Source organism: Alligator sinensis, unplaced genomic scaffold, assembly GCF_000455745.1.
Source record: "Alligator sinensis unplaced genomic scaffold, ASM45574v1 scaffold278_1, whole genome shotgun sequence".
In the NCBI taxonomy this organism is placed as follows: Eukaryota; Metazoa; Chordata; order Crocodylia; family Alligatoridae; genus Alligator; species Alligator sinensis.
In genome coordinates, this window is record NW_005841952.1 from 770,347 (window position 1) to 789,676 (window position 19,330).

The 19,330-nt window shown below is 46.6% G+C and overlaps 1 protein-coding gene across 4 annotated transcripts in view; it reads left to right on the forward strand.

Moving 5' to 3' along the window:
* Positions 1-322: 322 nt before the first annotated feature.
* ARHGEF12 (Rho guanine nucleotide exchange factor 12) overlaps positions 323-19,330 on the forward strand; it is a 46,953-nt gene continuing 27,945 nt past the window's right edge. For 2 of the 4 annotated variants that reach the window (XM_025200034.1, XM_025200036.1), the window contains exons 1-12: positions 323-346; positions 954-1,042; positions 2,698-2,754; positions 12,057-12,155; positions 12,575-12,624; positions 13,505-13,562; positions 14,470-14,648; positions 15,237-15,314; positions 15,928-16,047; positions 16,749-16,880; positions 17,949-18,020; positions 18,834-18,926. In XM_025200034.1, the coding sequence (XP_025055819.1) occupies positions 12,586-12,624; positions 13,505-13,562; positions 14,470-14,648; positions 15,237-15,314; positions 15,928-16,047; positions 16,749-16,880; positions 17,949-18,020; positions 18,834-18,926 (771 nt within the window). In that variant the 5' untranslated portion in view covers positions 323-346; positions 954-1,042; positions 2,698-2,754; positions 12,057-12,155; positions 12,575-12,585. The remainder of the gene's footprint in view (positions 347-953; positions 1,043-2,697; positions 2,755-12,056; positions 12,156-12,574; positions 12,625-13,504; positions 13,563-14,469; positions 14,649-15,236; positions 15,315-15,927; positions 16,048-16,748; positions 16,881-17,948; positions 18,021-18,833; positions 18,927-19,330) is intronic. The other 2 variants (XM_025200035.1, XM_014518409.2) reach the window with 1 other exon arrangement.

The window sequence follows — 19,330 nt, forward strand, 5'->3', positions numbered from 1 at the left end:
CAAAAAGGTTGAGAGCCAGTGCTCTAGCGCTGAGACCACTGGCGTTCTGATACTGATTCAAGACTTCTACTTCTGGTTTTGCTGCTGGGATACTGGGAGACCTGGGATAAGTCGTACAGACCTTTAGCTCAGTTTACCAAACTGTAAAATGAGGCTGATGATCAGCTCAAGAGGATTTGTTATGTTGAAGCGGAAATACAGAGGATTCGGGGATCTCTGTGAAAGGTGCTACAGAAGGGCAACATAGTCTTATTCTTTCTTAGAATAAAAGCATCAGAAGTAAAATGTGTTTCACTAAACGTTGTTTTCTTTTCTTTTTCAGGTTTCCCCTCAAAAAACCTACAAGGTAAGAAACTGGAGTTTGCCTGCTCACCTGTACTGCAAGCTGATACTTTTTAATGTCGTAAACTACTTAAAACAAAAATAGATTAGGAATCGGTGTCTACTGCTGAGTGAGGGCCATGAAATGCCTAGATCAGGACAGTTAGCTCAAAATATAATTGTCGACATACCCAGCATGGATGATATAGTGTCACTGCTTTGCATGTCAGCAAAGCACAGCAGCTGGTGTCATTCAGGATTTGAGATGGTCATAGGAAGTGACTAGGTTGGTACTTGTTATACAGGCTTTTGCCTCTTAAATATTTGCTCCAACATTTTTGTTTTTATTTTAAAATGAAGTTCTTAAAGGGTTTTTTTTAGGGAGCTGTTGATGTTTTTTGGGGTGAGGGGGCGTTTTCCTTTACCCCTTTGTAACTTTAATTCATTTTTAAAGTGAAATTTGGCAACAGCTTGGATCATAAGAAAGAGCTTAATTGCTTTGAGTGTTTGCAAAGGTGGGTGGGATGTTAGCTTCTCTGATACAGTTACCCACTTTTTGTAACAAAGTTTCAGATCTAACTGATTCTCTTACCTTGATGCAATCCCAAATTGATTGCTTTTGTTGGACACAGGCATGGCAGCATTCTGAGCAGAGAGTCTCCAGCCGACAAGAAGCAGAAGGTTGAACGCTGCATCAGTGCGCACGACTTTGATCCTACAGGTAAAGCCCTCAAAACATAATTCAGCTCTAGTATTTGAAGGATTGTAGGGTAGACGGGGAGTAGATGGGTTCTGACACTTTTTAAGAAGGACAGCATTCAGGTGCTATTCAGTACTTGCACAAGCTTTCTGACACACTGGGACATCTCAGTGAATGTGAACAACTTGATTTTGCTTAATGTTTTTTTTTTTAGCAAGATGGCCGTCAGCTGGGCAAAAAATAGATCTAAACCAGTGGTGTTAGAAATAGAGTTCAGAAACAAAACGTGTCCCAGGTTTTCCATAAGTGAATATTGTAGGTCTAGTTGATCCAATAAAAGATATCACCTCTAGCCTGCTGACTGTTGTAGGTTAGAGTTGGTCTTTCCTAACTCAGTGAAGCAAAAGGGGATATGTAAAGTCCTGTGGGTCTTGAGCAGTGACTTGCTTCAAACGTCATTGGATTTGACCCCTCCCTGCACTCTCTGGGATGAATCTACCCTTTCAAGCACTTAACTTTAAAAATATAGTATTCCTGGACATGTACATTTTTCCCTTTTTCCTTTTTTTTTTCTTTCTGTACCTTCCATGAAGCCTTGGACTATCTTTGTCAGCTCCAGAGTCTCTTGCTGTCTCTTGTTTTAGGCTGCATGCAGAGTCTTCCTCCTCATCCTCCTAAACAACTAACCCAGTGACTGTTACGTGTGTTCACAGACCTGTCTGCCAGGCTGTCCTGGGAGCCTCCTGGCCCAAGCAGTGCGTGTGCTTCTCATGCTTGTGAATTCCACTGTTGAGCCCTCTAATTCCTTTGGGGACAGTAGGACAGAGGAGAATTGAATCTGAGGGTTGTAGACCTTGTAGGACGTGTTCTTGTACAGAGCAGATCAAGCTGACGTTGCAAATCATACTGTTGCAACACTTCTACCAGTAGCTGCATGGTTCCTCCCTTGCGCAAAGAACAGATTATTTTAAAATGGACTTTTAAAGTGCATTTAAAAAAAATACACTGGGAGAGGGAGGGAGAGGCTACATGTAATGTTTATCTCCGTCTTCTTTGCTTTTAGGGGTGGGGGAGATTACATACTTTGATTTGGGTTGAGTTGGGAGAAGGTCGCAGCGTCTTGAACTGCAGGTTCAAGAAGCAGTGTTTGAAAGCAAACTCTTTTGGGGAGGGGGAAAGTTCTCAGGATCCTGGAAATGCCTTCCTCTTGGTTGAGGGCTGTCGGCCTGCTCCAACGTTGGTTGGTGTCTAGTCTGGTAGATGGACTCTGTTGCAGCCTCCATAAAACATCTGCCTTCGGGGAAGGTGGATTCAGAGCATTGTGCAGTCTTACTTATGCAAAGTCTGTTTATTGTGGCAATAGGTGTCTTGGGGTGTGTTCACTCACAACACTGTTATTTTGAGCAGTTTCTGTAGCTTGTTGGAGAGAACCTGTTGCATTTAGTACTCTGTGACGGGCCCTTCCTGTCTAGTGTTACCTGTGTTCACACCTTACTCCAAGTGCTCCCACTTGCGTGGTGTTCATGCCTTATTTGTGTCTTGCACGATTTAACCCGATCACACAAATCATTCTGGGTTTTGTTTTGTTTTTTCTGTAATGAAGTTTTTTTTCCCCTCATGTTTGGTCTCCATATTTTCTATATCTCTCTTTCTCCTTCTCTCCTGCTCTCATGCAGATAGCTCCTCCAGGAAGACAAAGTCTAGCTCGGAGGAGAGTAGATCCGAGACGTATGGTAAGCTAAAGCAGCCACTGCAGCCTTGTCCTTTTCACAGTCTGCTCCATGCTTCCTGTCTGTGCACCGAGGCCTTTGCCCTTCACCTGCTCTGCATGGTGTGCTTTGCAGCAGGGAGACGGGCGCTTGGGTTTTATGTGGCTTAAATGTATAAGCTTGTAGCTGCTGGATACTAACCCGTGTGTGGCAAGCCTAGGCTGTCTGCCATGTTCTCCTGTCTTCTGTTCCCAGCTGGGAAAGTTTTGTGACTGCTGTTTTTGGAGAATTTCTGCCACCAGATCCTCAGGGCAGCGCACCAACATGTTTAACTCCAGCTGGATTTTTTAGGGTTTCTTGCTGTGTCTTGCTTTCACTGCGAGATGTTTGTCTCAGCAATTTGCTCTTGGCATCATGGGCAGAGTTTCTCATATCAGTCCTGTTTAAGGTCCCTAACCTGGAGAAATGTTTCCATTTGAACCCTCTGTGTTATGGTAGGCTCCTGCAGTTTGTGTTGAGCTGCGTTTTAGGATGTATATACAATTTTAATGAAACCAGGCACTTTGTGCTTTGTAAAAGTAGTAGCTTCCCTGGAACACGCATCAGGCTTTACCTCCTTGTTTTGTGAGTCCTCTTAGGCCAGTGGAGCTTGGCCCATAACAGCTAAGAAAAGCCTACGTGCACCTTCAGGCTGAGCCATGATAGAAAACGTTTTGTATCAAATATAGCCTGAGTTTGCTCACCCTCTCCTCCTTTGCCTGTTGACCCCCTTTAGTCTGCGCCTAGCTTGTTGTTTCTTAATTGAACTTCAAAGAAGCCAGGAGCCAGGCTCTTTTCTCACTGGCATCTGCCTCTGGCCCACAAGGCTGATGAGAGTCCTCCTGGGTAGGTACATGATCGTTCAGTTGTAGACCAGGCAGCGTCTTGCCTATGGGACAGTCTCAAGACTGTTTGGACCCATGTGCTTCCAACCCAGCTGGGTCTATGCAAGGTCCAGATAATTGTCTCTGGATCTGAGGACCTGGCACAGGAGGATTCCCTGTGTAAAACTCTTCCTTGGTCTTGGGACTCTGCAGTTCAGTTTCTCTAGGCCCCAGGCCTAGGGCTTTGCATTTTCAAGCAGTCTTGGTTCCTTCGGGCATTCTCCCTGAAGCCCCAGTGATGTAGGCACCATTTTATAGCTCAGCTTTTTGGGGTCATGCAGCAGATAAAGGAAGGCACACTTCTTAAACACCCCCAGTCCTTAATTTGCTTTACTGTTAGACAGTTCAGGAGACTTTCAGATGCAGGCAAAACAAAACACAGCAGAAAAGCCTAAATGCAATCCCCTCCCCTCCCTTTCTGTAGCCTCATCTCTCCTGGTAGTCTTTGTGAGGGAAGCCGCTTTCTGTCCCTGCTTCCAGGAGCCCCTTTCTGTCCCCACTTCACCAGCTGTGTTTTTTTTTTTTTGTTGTAGCCAAAGGCCCAGCTCCCTTGCCACTTTTTCCATCAGTGATGCCTGCTTTTTCATTTCTTCCACGGGGACTTTTTTCCCTTCTGCAGCCCAGTGGGTAGAGGAACAACTTGGTTAGAACTAACCAGTGTTTATGTCCCCATTTTGGCTTCAGGCTAGATCTATATTGAGGTTTGCTGCCAGGGCTCTGTTAGGTAAGAGTGTTTAAAAACATTTTTAAAAGTAACTCTAGCTGGCATAGTTATGCCAGCAACACCTCCCATCGAGGTACAATTTCTGCAGAAAAAACTCCAGTATTGCTATACGGGCAGAGCCTTGGTAGAGTAGGTGAGTCCTCTGCAATTTTCTGTCCCTGCTACAGAAATGGGTTTTCCACTCTGAAGTGAAAATTGAAATAATCCTATTTCAAAAAAGCAGAAGTTGCAATTTGCTGTGGACGCATTCCCTAAATCATCAGGCTGTCTCCTGAGGAGCTTTGGGAGGGCCTTGATCAGCTGCAGCTCTGAGCCTGTCTGCTGCATCCAGAAGGAAGGAACCAGGAAGTTCCTTCCCTGAAGATCTTGCATCGGCATTTTATATTGTTGCTGCTGACAATCTAATGTTGAGTCTTTCGCTAGTCCGTAGTTAGCCACGGCTTCTCAACTGCAAGTCCTGGCTCGTTGGTGACCTTGCAGCTGTGCTGGCCAAATCCCAGCCTTGGGCCTCCACTCCTTTGTGCCTAAGTCTGCTTTGCTGTTGCAGACTGGAAGAGCAGGCAGACTACTCCATGTCGACTACAGGAAATGTTTAATATTCCTCGTGGAGTGTATCTGTGTTTATACTCGTCCCTTACAGTGCATTGTCCTGGCTTTTCATGGATGTATAAAGAAACATGACTTCCTACCACAAGTCTCTGCTTCCCCCAAAGTTTCCTGCAGATGCTCTGTGTGCAGGAGCAAAGCGCCCAGTTTCCACTCCTCCTTCCTTTCTGATGGCCTTTGGGTTAGACCTCATCCTGTGTTCTCGCTCTCCCCCTAGCTTTTTCCTAGCCCTGTGGTATGCGTGGAGAAGGCCGCTGTTTGCTTTAGATGGGACCAAACTATTTAAGAGCCTACAAGTAGAAATAGCGAACTTATATTTTTTTTTTCTTGCTGGTGACTAGTTTTTGACTCGATCTTTGGCTTGCCATTAGGAGATGAGTAACAGAAATGTCTTGAATGGCAACAGAAAAATGAGGTGTGGCTTTCAGATGTGTGTTTGTTCTTCAGAGCTCTTGAAATCCCACTTCGGCAGAGCAATAAGACAAAAGCCCTTGAGTGACGCTATTCCTGGTTGACTACAGAGCTTGGCAGGCAACCCCACTGTAATGTCTTGAAGTTAATTGTAGGCTCTCTAGCATGAAACGAGTTTGACATCTTTCAGAAAAGCAACCGCCCTTCTCTTATAGGTCCGTGTGTAGTGAAGATGATCATAAACGATTGCCAGTGTAGTCTGAGGATTGTGACACAACGTTGTTCAGGACCATAGTATTACGATGCAGTTGAACCTTTTGTTGCATGTGTTGGATGCCTGTTTTCTACAGAAGGCAGCTTCATCCCTTTAAACGGGTTTCAGACTAAAATTTAGTAGCGGGGATCTCGGTATGAGTCATTACTGTGCCAGTTGCACTTGTTTTATGGCTGATAGCTTGGGGATCTTTCAAGGCCTTTTCTGTAATGCTGTCTTTAAAATGCATTTCCTTTTACGTTTAATGCTAGGTCGTGACATGCAGTGAATTCTGAGAATTAATTCCCTTGTTCTCATAGATGGGATCAAAGTGGCTTTTGGTTTCATTTTTAGATTTCAGATTCTTTCCCTGTTGATACCTCCCTAGTGCTCTAGCTCCTTTGTTCTCTCTTCTTGCATACCCCTTCTCTGCATTGTTGCTTCTTGCCATAGTCACCATCTTTCCAGCCACTGAGCTTTGAAAGGTCTCTGTGGACTGACCTCATTGTTGTCCTTATGGCTTAGAGTGCAAATGGCACTTGGCCACGCTGAAGGGGCATGTGTTGCTTCCCTAGAAAGTGTTGTTTCTATCTAATAATCTTTTATTCCATGTCTTTGTATAGCAAGGACACCAAAATTAACTTTGAGAGCCGCCTTCAGTGCTGTTTGCTGACTTCCAATAGTAATTTATCCCTTTGCATTTGAGGACTCGTTTCATTTCCCATCTAATGGAAAGATTTGAGGAGTGCTGGTCATCAGGTCATTTGCCAAGGAGAGCCTAAATATGTTGGCAAGAACTGGCCACAATACTGAATTTCTACCCCGGGGGAAATTCTGACATTTCAGCATTTATTCTTATCTGAACATGGAACAGTTGGAAATTACCGAGCTTTTGCTGAACCAAATTCTGAATAATTTGAGTAAAAATTTAAAAAAGAAATTCTGGAAACCCCCCTTGGAATGAATCACTTTGTTCTCAAACTGGAACTGACCCCAAAATGCTTGGTCTCAAGTCAGTTGGCTGTTGAATTGCATTACCCATTGAGGTGTAGCTCTCCATGGGAAGGTGTACGTCAGGAACCATCTCGTCCCATTTTTCCGTACGGGCCAGGCTCCCTGCTTGGACCACTTCTCCCTTAATATTGAGTCATGAGATGCACATGAGGCCCCTTGCAGCTCCCCAGAGGGAAAGGTGTGTTGCATTAGGTGAGCTGTGGTTTGTGCTTTTCCTCCGATGCATCAGGCTGCCTCTAAGGTGGTCTTCTGGGGACTTGTAATGACTGACAGCAAATGCAGTTGGATGTTTGGCTGAATGAATGCTAAATGTTCAGGGCAGCATGGAAAAATGAAATATTTCGATTTGGACAGAACTGACTTGAAAAGGATTTTATTTCTGTGTCCCTGATGGAGGAGCAGTCTTCTAGCAAAACGCAGACTTCCCTGCGAACAGCTTTGAGTGTGCATGCTCCATCACAAAATCATTGCAACAGAAAACTCCCATTCAGCTTTAGAAGGGACCAAAGAAATAAGTTAAAGACACCCAAGTACTTTCTCTGTGTGACTCTCTGACTTAGTTGTGATGCTCCGACAGTCTTTCACAGGCCTAATAATATGTAGGAAGGAAGCAAAAAAGCTTTTCTACTGGAACTATAGAGAAGCTCAGAATACAATTGTCCAAACTGACTGGGGTCAACACCCTTACAAGTACCGTGGAATCAATGAACATGAAAGGTTAGGACCTTGATTATTTTTCCTGTCCTACAAAAGGCAGTGTTCCCTACAACCGTGCTTGAGTATTGGGTCAGTAATGACTCAGGGGGGGGTAAAGGGTAACTTGAATAATTGGTGTCTAAGATTTCCTTGGAATTCTCCCTTTCTAGTACTGACCAAGCCCAAACCTGCTTAACTAAAATACATAACAATCTCTCTGATATGGTATGGCTTCAGGCCAAGAGCACAATAGTCTTTTTCTGCATGTAATGGAGATGAAGGCTTTTTTTTCTTCTCTAAATTAGTTGCTTAAAAAAATAACCCAAACCTTTAAAACACCCATTAGGCTCTAATATAAAATGAAATACAGTAAGCATCATTAAGTCTGTCTCTGCTGTGGGGACAGTATTCCTTGTCAGGGGATATAAAGCATTCTCTCTTGGAGAAATGTTCTTTATCGCACTGTGATCTGACCGGGCCCTCAGCTGGAAGGATGGAGTTTGCAAGGTGGGATTTCCAAAGCTGGGAGCCTTAAGGCGTCGCTATGGGTATGGACTCCTCTTTTTGGAAATAGAAACACGCAGGATTTGAATGACATCTCTAGAGACAAGAGACCTGATCGAAGGCTCCTGCTAACTATCTTCTAATGCATCTTTGCAACATGTCCACGCTGGTGGTGTGTGCATTGGCGACAGCAAGTCATGACGCTAGAACAGCTCACTGAAAATGTGGCGGCATCTTGTCTTGTTGCACTCAAGTGGCTTGTGGCTTTTTGTGAGGCTGCTCACTGATGGTTCTCCAGCTGTTCAAAGCTGGGGGTGAAATGAGGGATTACTCAGGGCCTGATCTCAGTGATATAAAAACAGAAATGCAAGTTGAAGAAGAGAACTGAAGTGTGTTCTTTTCTAGCTTGATTGTGTGTAATGTAACTTATTTAAAGAATGTCAGTGGTGGTCTGTGTTTTGAAACCCTTTCCCTGGTGAGAGAGAGAAACTGCAGTAGAGTCTTGCTGCTGTTCCCCACTCCCTGTTGCAGGCAAAAATTACTATATTGGGTCGATGGTTTGTGTCAGGTTCTTCAAAGAAAGGGTCCAGTAAGTCCACGAAGAAATATCATGGTAATTGGGTCTCTTATTCCCAGCAAACATGGCATTGCTATCAGGTAGCTGGGGTATCCAGAATCTAGGGAATCAATTGAACACAGTGTTTTGTTGATATATTTACAATCTGAAAGCAGTTTGGAAGCCTACCTGTGCCTCAATCACTATAATAAATTCTAAATACCTGTATATTTTGGTATATGATTTTGTGTTTTTTATCATGGAAAATCAGAGCTTCCCCCTGCCCCCTTAGCAAATCAGGGTGCAGGTCCAGGCCCCTCACTCACCACCCACAGCCTCCCCACCACCCCAACCCTGCTGGAGGGGGGCTCCCAGCTACCAGGGCTATGGGGCCAGGGACACAGGTCTGCAGCCTCATGCTACCTGCGGCAGTGCCTGAGCCGTGGCTGCTGCTTGCGGGAGGCGGCAGCTGCTGCAACGGAGCAGAGCTTGGAGCCTGGCTCCTGCCCCCGCTTCCACCCTGATGCTCCCCACCCCCCGGGGTCTGCATAGCCCAGCAGGTGGGACCTAGCATGGCAGGGCAGAACAGGGCTGGGCAGGGGAGCTCGGTGCCGCCACTGGGAGCCCCGCACCACCATTGTGAGGCATCCCCTGCCTGCCCAGCAGCAGCGAGGGGCACAACTCTGCACCGCCACCCCCCTTGCTGCTGGATAGGTAGGTGGCACCTCGCTGGGGCAGTACAGGGTTTGCAGCAGAAGGAGCTTCCCAACCCTGCCTCATTCTGCCCTGCTGTGCTGGGTCCTGCCTGCTGGGCCACGAAGACCCCAGGGGGAGTGCAGCCAGGTGAGGAGCCTAAGCCCCCAGCAGGTAGCCTGCCCTGCGCACAAATCTGAGGGGTACCCGTGCCCCCCCTGTCCCGTCTCCCCACCCTTCCCAGAGTGCATGCAGCGGTGGGGAGCCAGCCCTGCCCCCTCTGCCCCCCGCCAGACGAGCCATCCGCGGCCTCATCCTGCTCCCCGGCCAGGCCCTATAGTTGCACATGGCCCTGGGCCCCATTCCCCACACACCACCCAGGCTGGGCAGCAGCCTCAGCCCCAGCCCTGCCCAACTCCCTCCCTATGGGGGCCTCAATCCCCCTTCCTCCCTCTGCCAGACTTACCTGTGGGAGCTGCTCCCCAGGCTGCCTGGCGGCCATGTGCATGTGTGAGCACACACACACACACGGCACCCCTGCCTGACCGTCTTCCTCCTGCTCCCCCCAGCCCCTTGCGGGCACCAGCTGTGCCAGCCTGCTGAGAGCTCTTTGCAAAAGTGGAAAATCTGTGTGTTTCTCTGTTAAAATGAAAAATCCACATTTTTTCTTGGTTAAAAGGGAAAATCCCCATTTTTTTTTTTTTCCCATGGGAAATGGAAAACCCAGATCCCTGGTGATGACCCCAGTTCTGTTAAGATCATTCATAGCCAGCCTGATGGGGAGATCTCCAAGAAGCATGCACTTGATTAACTTACGTGGTGTTGGAAGAGTTAGTGGCAAACAGTTTCTGAGCCCTTTGGTACTTGTTGGACTCCTCTGCCCCTTGTCAGATTGGCTTGTTCTGTAAAATTAAAGAGAAAGCAAAAACCAGATTGCATGGTGAGATGTGAGGAATCTAACTGCATGTGCCACCTTTTGAGCAGCGTGGAGTGTAAATAGCATTATCTGCACTCTATTTACTGGCACGTATTAGCCCGCCCTCCCATGCTGCCAGGCACAACAGAGGAGAAAACTCACAGATGCATCAATCTTCTGCACTGCTGAATCTAGAAGAGGAATTAAACGATGTGGGGAATAAAGGGTTAATGCACAGTCAGGCCTGTTCTGTGCCTTTAAACCAGGAAGGTTCTTATTAGTAGAAAGATTAGCTGAGGCCTTACTGAAAACCTGTACATCTGGCAGCAGCATTTAAAATGAGCCTTTTTTTAATGAAACAGCATGTGTTCGGTTTCCCACACCCCCGCCCCGGGGCATGGTTTTTCCGAAGCGAGGCTTAGAGAAGCTTGGTCATGTAGAAAGGCAGGAGGCGAGGAAAGGAGGCATGCTTTTTCCCTGCAGTAAATGAGGCTGTGAAGGTGAGGATGCCTTCTTTGGCCATGGCCACCCTCAGTTTTGGTCCAGTCCATCCGCTCCAAGCACATGGCTGAGGAAAACGAGTGCGTTAAGTTTAGGAAGGAGAGGGACTCTGCTGTGAGATGATGCTGTGCCCAGAGGGCTGGAGTGAAGCATGCAGTGTCCTCAGAGACCCCAGCGATGATGATGTTCTCAGCTCTCCTTCACTTCTGCAGAGCTGCGCTGGTCCAGAAGTGAGATAAGCCTGGGGTCAGGCCCAGAATTTCTTGCATGTCCCACAGCCACTCACCCTTTAAAATCATATTCCAGACAGGTATGGTCTTATTCGAGCAGCTTCTTCGTGGACCTGTGGGCTGCTGCCTCGCCACTGCCCTCACCAGAAGTATCTACAGGTTAAGTCACTGAAGGTTACAGTGAAGAAGCTCCATTTCCACCTTGCATCCCCGTGGAGGAATTTTGCCTGTTGCTTTGTAAGATGACGGATGGATGATTGAAAAGCACGGCCCTTGATCACAGTTTATAAAGGGCTTTACAGCGTGTTTCTTGTTCGTATTGCAGCAAGTGTCCAAAGTCCCATGGTGTGCTACACGTTGTATAGACCTCATGGAAATACCCTCTCTTCCCCAGAGAACGTGCAGTCTGATGCACTAAGCTGCTGGTTGCTGTTCGTTAATATGTTAACTAATGATAGGGGATAGCTCAGGGGATTGGTTAGGAGCATTTTGGTACTTCAAAGCGCTGTACAAAATAAACTAATTTGTCTTGGCAGCTGTATTTTTAGCTCGGCTGTAGTGCTTCCATTTCTCTAGCTTGATGACATAAGGCATCTCACCCTCGGTATCGCGGTCTGTCAAAGGATGAACAGGAGAATTTGGGACTTCCTGGGGTTTGGCTGGGCTTGAAGAACAAAACAGTCATGGCTTGTGTTTTACTCCTGCAGCCCTGGCTCTGTGAAATGTCCTCTCACCCGAGCCGAAAAAGGGCCACGAGGCTGGTTTGTTTCCAGAGAAGTGTGGCGGTTCAGTTCTGATCCTGTGCTCTGAGCGTGTGCTATTTGTGGTGATTTTAAATTGTTGTGGGGGGAATCTTGCTTGGCACAGTTGGGAGTGGAAAGGGGACTGTCCAGTACTGGGCATACTATGGCAAGTGCCAGGAAATCAGATTATTTTGTGGGGAGAGGGTAGTTGTCCTCAGCGGTTCATGTTCATGGCTGCTTTTCCTTCAAGACCAGCTTTTATCTTGAACGTTGTTGGATGTGCCTGAGCTGTCTGAATCTCTGTTGTACATCTCTGCTTGATATAACCAAAGCAATAAGCTTGACCCTCCTTGACATTTGTGTCTGTTTCTGGACTGATGCTTTCTTCATATCTCTGATATTCCCGCCCTCCCCCGTCTTTTCCTAGAAGTTTCATTCAGTGCTCTGTGATGATCTGGTAGGATACAGTTTTGGACTGATGCCTAGTTTGTGTCTCTGTATTTTTTTGCCCTCCTCCTCTGTCTCTCCTGCCCTGTCCCCAACCTTTCTTCTGCAGGTCTTGTTCAGCGCTGCGTTGTTATTCAGCGGGATGAAAATGGATTTGGGCTGACAGTCAGCGGAGACAATCCAGTCTTCGTGCAGTCGGTCAAAGAAGGTAAGACAGTCTGCTGAAACGTGCCAGCCGAAAGGTTTCCATCCAAGCAAAAGGAAATGAGAGGAGGACTTTGGAAGTTTTCCTCGAGGGCAAGGTAGATACAGCTGTGGCAAGGGCCTCTCTACAGGGTCTGAACTGAACAAAGTTGTTTCGCATCCTGTACCAGGGAGAAAGTTAACGAGCTCTCTTTTTGTAAATGGTGGGATTGTGATCAGGATGTGTTGTCTTCAGGATGAAGCCATAACTCTTGAAGTCTAGAGAGTCCTGAGATTGTACCCTGCTTACCTGGGTTCTGGGGGGAAGGGAAGCTGGGTTGGGGCACAGGGTTTCGTATAGGGTTGCCTACAGTTCCCCGGATACTTAGGAAATTACTGGAAGTGGAAATGGTGTAGTAAATCATGGTCTTTTTTTTGCCTTAGATGGAGCAGCCATGCGGGCTGGAGTTCAGACGGGTGATCGAATTATCAAGGTATGGATGCCTGTGACGTTGGAAACAGATCTGCTCTCTTTGCAAAGACACTGTGTTCTGTGGCTCCCATTAATATTTTGGCATTTGCCTAATGTGACTGAGGCATCCTCTCCTCGGCCTATATTTAGTATAGGCAGGAGGTGTGAGAAGCTGCTAGGGATGCTGGCTTTAAAATGGAGAGCATTTTCATTTTGGAGCCTCCTCTGCAAACTTGTGCATGTAAAAGGATTCCAGTTTCACACACACGGAACAAATGAGTGCAAGGTATGGGAGTGGGAGAAAATGATAGCCAGGGAATCGGGGTGTTTTACTTTGCACCTGCGTATCCCTAAATCCATGCTCCTTTTTAGTCCTGAACAAGTAAAATTGAGGCAGTTGACTGTGAAATAACCTCGAGAAGCCAGCGCATGGATTCTTAGGGTGAAATCTTGGCTTTGTTGCAGTTAGTGGCAAAACACCCACTGGTTTTGTTGCATCTGGGATTGCAATCCAGGTGAACAAATGAGGGAACTGAACCTGGCTAGGATGCATTCTTGTTATTTTCTTCACCACACCTTGCTTTTAAACTGGGCCTTTCCTCCCTGCTCAAGGAGAAATCTTCGGTTTTCTTCCTGCAAGCAAATGCGATGCTCTCCTAACATGTTTACAGGGAGAAGGAAGATTTATCAGATACTTTCTGCAGTGCAGCATCTCAAGGCAGATGTATCCCACTTGTACCATGAAAGCATGGAGAAAGGGAGATTAAATCCTGTGTAGTGGCTCATCTCTGTGTTGCAGTTGGATATGTAGTACAAGGCTCTCTGAAGCAGTTTCTCCCAGGGCCAGACACGGAAAAGTTCTCACTTTTTTTTTTTTTTTTTCCCCCCCCCATCCCCACCAGGTGAATGGGACTCTTGTAACGCACTCAAACCATTTGGAAGTGGTCAAGCTGATCAAGTGTAAGTAAACACAGGCTATTGCTTATTTGCAGTGCACTCCTTGAAGCCATTAAGGGGAAGGAGTGTTTACGCAGTCTAGCAGGAAGTCCTCAGGTAGCGGATGCTGGAGTCTGGCTGGGCTGTTGTCCATCATGCTACCTGTTGAATATCACTGTAGTTCTTTCACAGCAGGGATAGCAGGATGGAACTTGAGGTAATTTGGAGTTTCTGTGAAACATGGGGAAGGTTTTGTCATACTGCAGCTGAGTTAACAGTAGAAGAGAGACAGCAAAATGGTACCCCCCCCCATCTGAAATTACTCCCCCATCCCATCTCATGCAGCTCCTCTGATTTGTCCCTTAATTACCCAGGCTCTAACTAAAGTGGAGGTATCTTTGGGGATCTACAGCAGAGGCGAAGCAAGGTCATTGAGCACCTGAGCGGGGAGTAGTGGGGTATGCTTATCACTGTAGATGTGGGGGACGGGGTTGGGTGGTTAGGGAAGGGGATGGGAAGCCTTTCCTTCCCAGGTATATTCCTTCTGCTGCTCTGATAATGTCAGCTTGGCTTTGTTGGCAGCATCCCCATGACTGGGCTGCCTGGAACCTGCTCCTGGTGTTTGCTTTCCCGCAGTTAAATGCATATCGGGTGCAGGGCTGTGCTTGCTGTGACAAAGACTCCTTGGGGTTGGGGGAGAACCATTTTGCTCACTCCACGTGTCCTCCACAGATAAGCTGCATGCAGACTCTGGTGTGAGAAGGGTTACTTAGTCTTCAAGGTGCAACGCTACCCTGCTGCCGTTGGTGTCCGTAATTGCCATCCTGACAGAGGCTGGCCTGCTCCTCGTGTCCGGGGGGGCAGCAAGCACCACAAGGAGTGGAGTGTAAATGTGTCTGAAATGTGAATTGCTCTTGTCCTCCTCCCACAGCGGGTTCCTATGTAGCTCTCACTGTGCAGGGGCGCCCACCAGGGTCGCCCCAGATTCCGTTAGCTGATTCCGAAGTGGATCCGGCAGCATTCGGGCATATGTCACCCATCATGACCTCTCCTCATTCGCCTGGCACGTTTGGAAACGCAGAAAGGATTACCAGCCCGGTATTAATGGGGGTAAGAGTCTAAGGGCAGTCTGCAACCATGCTTGTGCAGTAGGAAAATGCATTGATGTTTCATCTCAGGGGAGGTCTCTCTTTCTTTCAATTCTGGATCAAGCAACAAACAAAACGGACTGTTGCAAGTAAGCCCTTGCTTGTCCACGTGAAAGAAGCCTCATACAACTAAGCATGGTGTTCCTTTGGACTCACGTGGAGGCAGCAGGGCTACATTATCAAGGGAGCCCTGTAGAGCCGCACTAGTAGACGTGCATGATGTAAAGGCATACTTTCTGTTTCTGCCTGCATCCACCAGGCCATAATTTCTATTAGTATGCAAATAGCAAGAAGCACAGGCATATAGCAGCAAAGAGGAAATGAGTAAGTGCTTCTGGTCACTCATTTAAAACGAAAGTCATGACGGTTGTGCTCAGCCATAAGAGTGGGTGGAGATAGATCATGTAGGATAGTGTTAACGGAAATGTTAAGTATTTTAGAAAGTCTCATCAAGACCTTGGGCAGAATAGAGGGTAAGTGAGCGTGTCTGTATTTTTTCTTTCAGGTGCCTTAACTTGATTTTCTCCCTGTCTCTTCCCTTTTTCCCCAGGAGGAGAACAATATTGTTCACAACCAGAAAGTGGAGATTCTGAGAAAGATGTTGCAAAAGGAACAAGAGCAGCTGCAGGTACTGCAGTATCGGTCAGTGGGTGACGGTGGGGGAAAGGGGATTGAAAATGTGGCCCAGGTGTTGGATCCTTCATTGGTCCCATCTCTATCAGCCCCATGAATTCGGTAACCTGACCATCAAAAAGGGTCTATCCCCCAGCGTCCGAACAGAGATCTGCCAAGCAATTTGCGCTGATGGTCTCCATAGTTCAAGACTTCTTCCATTCCTTCAAGAAAGAGAGGGGTTTCTTAACGTACAGCTCGCTCCATCTCTGCTCTAATTCAGAGTGATGTGAGCCTCCCTCACTCCTGCTAGGCACCCCTTAGAATTAGACCCCAGGTTTAGCTTTGGTTAAGCACTTGCTTTAAGAGATTCTTATTGGGAATTTTTTTTCCTTGTAGTTAGTTGGCAGAGCAGAGGCAGGAGGGCTATATAAAACATAGGTGGTGCGACATCCAGCTTCCACAACGGTAGGCATACCACTAAGTCCAGCTAATGGCATTTATGCTGTGAGCAAACTGCATAGAAATTAGTGTTTCAGAGACACGAAAGTGAAATGAAGCTTAGTCACTGACTGCAGCTGTAGGCCTAGCTGGGGAAGAGCTCACTGAATGCCCATACAACTTTTCAGTCCTTGCAGGAAGATTACAGCCGAACACCAACCCCACGACTGCTCAAGGAGATTCAGGAAGCCAAGAAACACATCCCTCAGCTGCAGGAGCAACTGTCCAAAGCCACAGGCTCTCCTCAGGTAAGGGGAGTATTCAGAGTCTGCAGCGGTCCATCTGATTTGGGAGTGCCCAGGGGAGGGCTGCTTGAGGAAGAAGCCTCTTGGGTTGCGCACACATCCTTGATTGTTTGCACAAGCAGAATGGAACCTGTAGATATAGTTGCTCTCGGAAGGCCTGTGTACACTATGAATGAATCTGTTTTGAAATGGGGTTTACAGATTAGTGAAAAATTGGCGGTCTTACGGGTGCTGCATGTGGCAAACTTTTAATCCACAATCTTGGTATGTTTCCCCATGTTTGAGCCCCAAAGAGGCAGTATTAAGCAGCTGCAATTGCATGTTAATAATTTGATCTTTATGTTTTTTATTTCCCTCTGTCGGTTTCAATTCAGTCTGTCCTTGCAAAACGTCCTTGCAATTCAGACTAAGTTTAACTTGAATTGAAAGCTGTTTACGAACACAGATTTTTTTCCCCATTGTCTGTACACCAGTGACTTCCATTTCAGACTGGTTATGAGGACGGGGCTCTTGCTTCATGAGCCTTTTTCGTAGAAAAATGCTGCAGCATTTTTTTTTTTTAAGCTGGGGAGCATATTTTATAGATCGTGCAGGCAGGTCTGCTGTTGAACCTGCTTATCATAAAATGTTTCTTCTTTTAATGTTCAGTTCTTACTCTAGTTTGCTGCTTGGGCTTGTCTCTCAATGTGCTTCCTCTTCTTTAGGATGGAGTTTTGTCCTCCCGATTAGTGGCTGAGTCTCTGCAGATCAGTGAAGTTGAGACGGAGAGTGGGGAAGGGCTGAGCAAAATTGAGTCAAGTGGTGATGGCTCCCGGCCAAACAGTGACATTGCTGATGTAAGTGTTGGAGACCTTTGTGGCTTCGCATTTGCCCTCCTAGGTTTGTTTTTCCCATTTTAGCTTTTCAGATTGACAGCCCTGTCCCCTGTGCATCCCGGATGTGTTGTCTCTCTCTCACTTACGTTGCACGTGCAGCGATTTGAGGGAGATGAGAAGATGCTGCTCTGAGGAGACTTGACCTACTGGGAAAGGAATACCATGTTGTATGGGGCTGGGTTTTTCTGGCACGCTCCCTGTTACCAGGCAAAGCAAGAGGAATGCCAGCATCTGTTAGAATTGAGGCGCAAAAATACAGTATCTTCAAGAACATGTTAATTCTCCGTTTGTGGTTAGAATGACTCAGATCGAGTCACGGGGCAGGTTTCCATAAGGGTGAAGGAAAGCCTCCCTCCTCCCAGATACACTTCAGCCATTAACTAGCAGTTAGCAAGAGCCCTTTCCTTATTAACCCATCAGCTATCTGAATGCTAATATGATCCCCTCATTGTATTGTCTCAGCATCTAATCTTTCACAAATCCATTATCTGGTTAGTACAGGGAAATTAAGATTTCCTTAATGGGGGCATGGGGTGGGTCTGCCACTGGTTCCTTTTGATCTTATTTAGAGCCTGTGGGCGGAGTTTCAAAAATTAGAGGCCCTAGAGGGGCCAGGTGTCACTCCCAAATTATCAGCATGTCACAACATGTGGAGCGGGAGGGGGTGGAAAAAGTCCAGACTTGCTGTCACTAGGTAGTAATGCAGCATTAGTCTGAGGGCCCTGGACAGAGTCAAATTTACCGTTTGAGATGGCAGCCTTGGTAATGAAATAATTCCACTAATGTTCAGTTTTCTTCATACAGTTCCCTTGCCTGTAGGTCCTTGGACCACATCCTCGATCTCTCTTCTGAGACGGTGTGCATGTGATTTTAGAGTTTAGCATTTCTTGCCTGTTTCTGCCAGGTTTTTAGTAGCCCGACTGGGACCGATGTGCCGTTCTGTCCATTGTAGTGCAAGGACATTGTTGTACCAGTTCCTCTTTTTCCAGGCCTAACACTCATCAGATTTGCCTCTCTCTCTTTTCCCAGAGTCCTCGGAGTGGCCTGAAGGAGCGAGTTTACCTGGATGAGAGCCCAGAGAAGAGCGAAATTCAGGATACTGTGAGTTCAACAGACAAAGCGTAACAGTGGATTCTACTCCTAATGGGCCCATTAAAATCTTGCTGTTTTCCCTGTTTTCTAAATTGGATATAAATTGACTTGGCTTTAGAAAAATAAAATGCAATTAAGAGTTGCACAGGAAGTGTTAATTAATTAATAAATGTTTATGGAGCTTGAAAGTGAGCCCATTAAGGGATCAGAAATACCTAATCTGCAGTAAAACACCTGAGTCTCCAACGGCTGGAGCTGTCACAAGTCTTATTCCCTGTCCCCTACCCTAAATAGAGGAGAACCTTTTCATCCTGCAGCACTGAGTCACTGTTAGGTCTGGGACCATCTGGGATGTGACCTGACGAACCTTTTGGCAATGCTGCCTGAGCCAACAGTGTTTCACTGAGGACAAGTCGGAAGGGTTTCCCTTCTCCCATCCACTCTCATGGCCTCATTCTTTAACCAAATGTTTCTGTTTGCAGAGAGAAGCTACTAGGCACATGCCCCCTGCTTGCCATGTTTAGAAATACCTCCCAGGGTGACGTGTTCAGAGAGCAGAAGGCCACAGAGTTGAATGTGAAACCTTTCAGTTATGATGTTTCAGAGCAATTGATATTTAAGAGGGGAACGTTGCAACAATGCCCTGATATCTCGCCATGCAGGGAAAAAATTGGTAATAAAGACAGTAGACTTTGGTCAGCGTCAAGGGTGACTGTCAAGGATATTAAGGCCTTTCATTCTCAAAACTGGTGCTGGAGGAAAGAAGCCTTTCTCAAGAGAGTAACTGCATCCTGCATATGTTTCCTTTCCAACCTACTGCAGGATTCACAGTCCAGTGTTGGGAGCCCCTCCTCCCGCGTGGCACCTCAGATCATCGGAGCAGAGGATGACGACTTTGACACTGAACACGAGCAGGTTTGGGACCAACACTTTCTATCAGAAACCCACCTCTGGTGTTGGGGGCAGCTGCAGCTAATCCCTTCTTCTTTCATTGCATCACAAATGTTTAATGGCACGTTTTTAGCACGCAGTTCTTACCTGAACAATGTAATATTTTAAAAACGGGGGGAAACAATTCACTCCGTCCTTGTGTAACAGCAAGTGGCACTTCCAAGGTCTGTGCTAAAACGCATCATTCTTTCCATTACCCTTTCTTCTTGAATGTCATTGTAACCTGACTAGAAATTAATCTGCCTTATTTAATTTCTTCTCATTAGTTGGCTTCTATTATAGCCACAGCAGTATTACAGCCTAGCTTTTAATGTATTTATTGTAATGGTTTTAGTAGTCATTTGCCTTGGATTATATTTCATTATAAA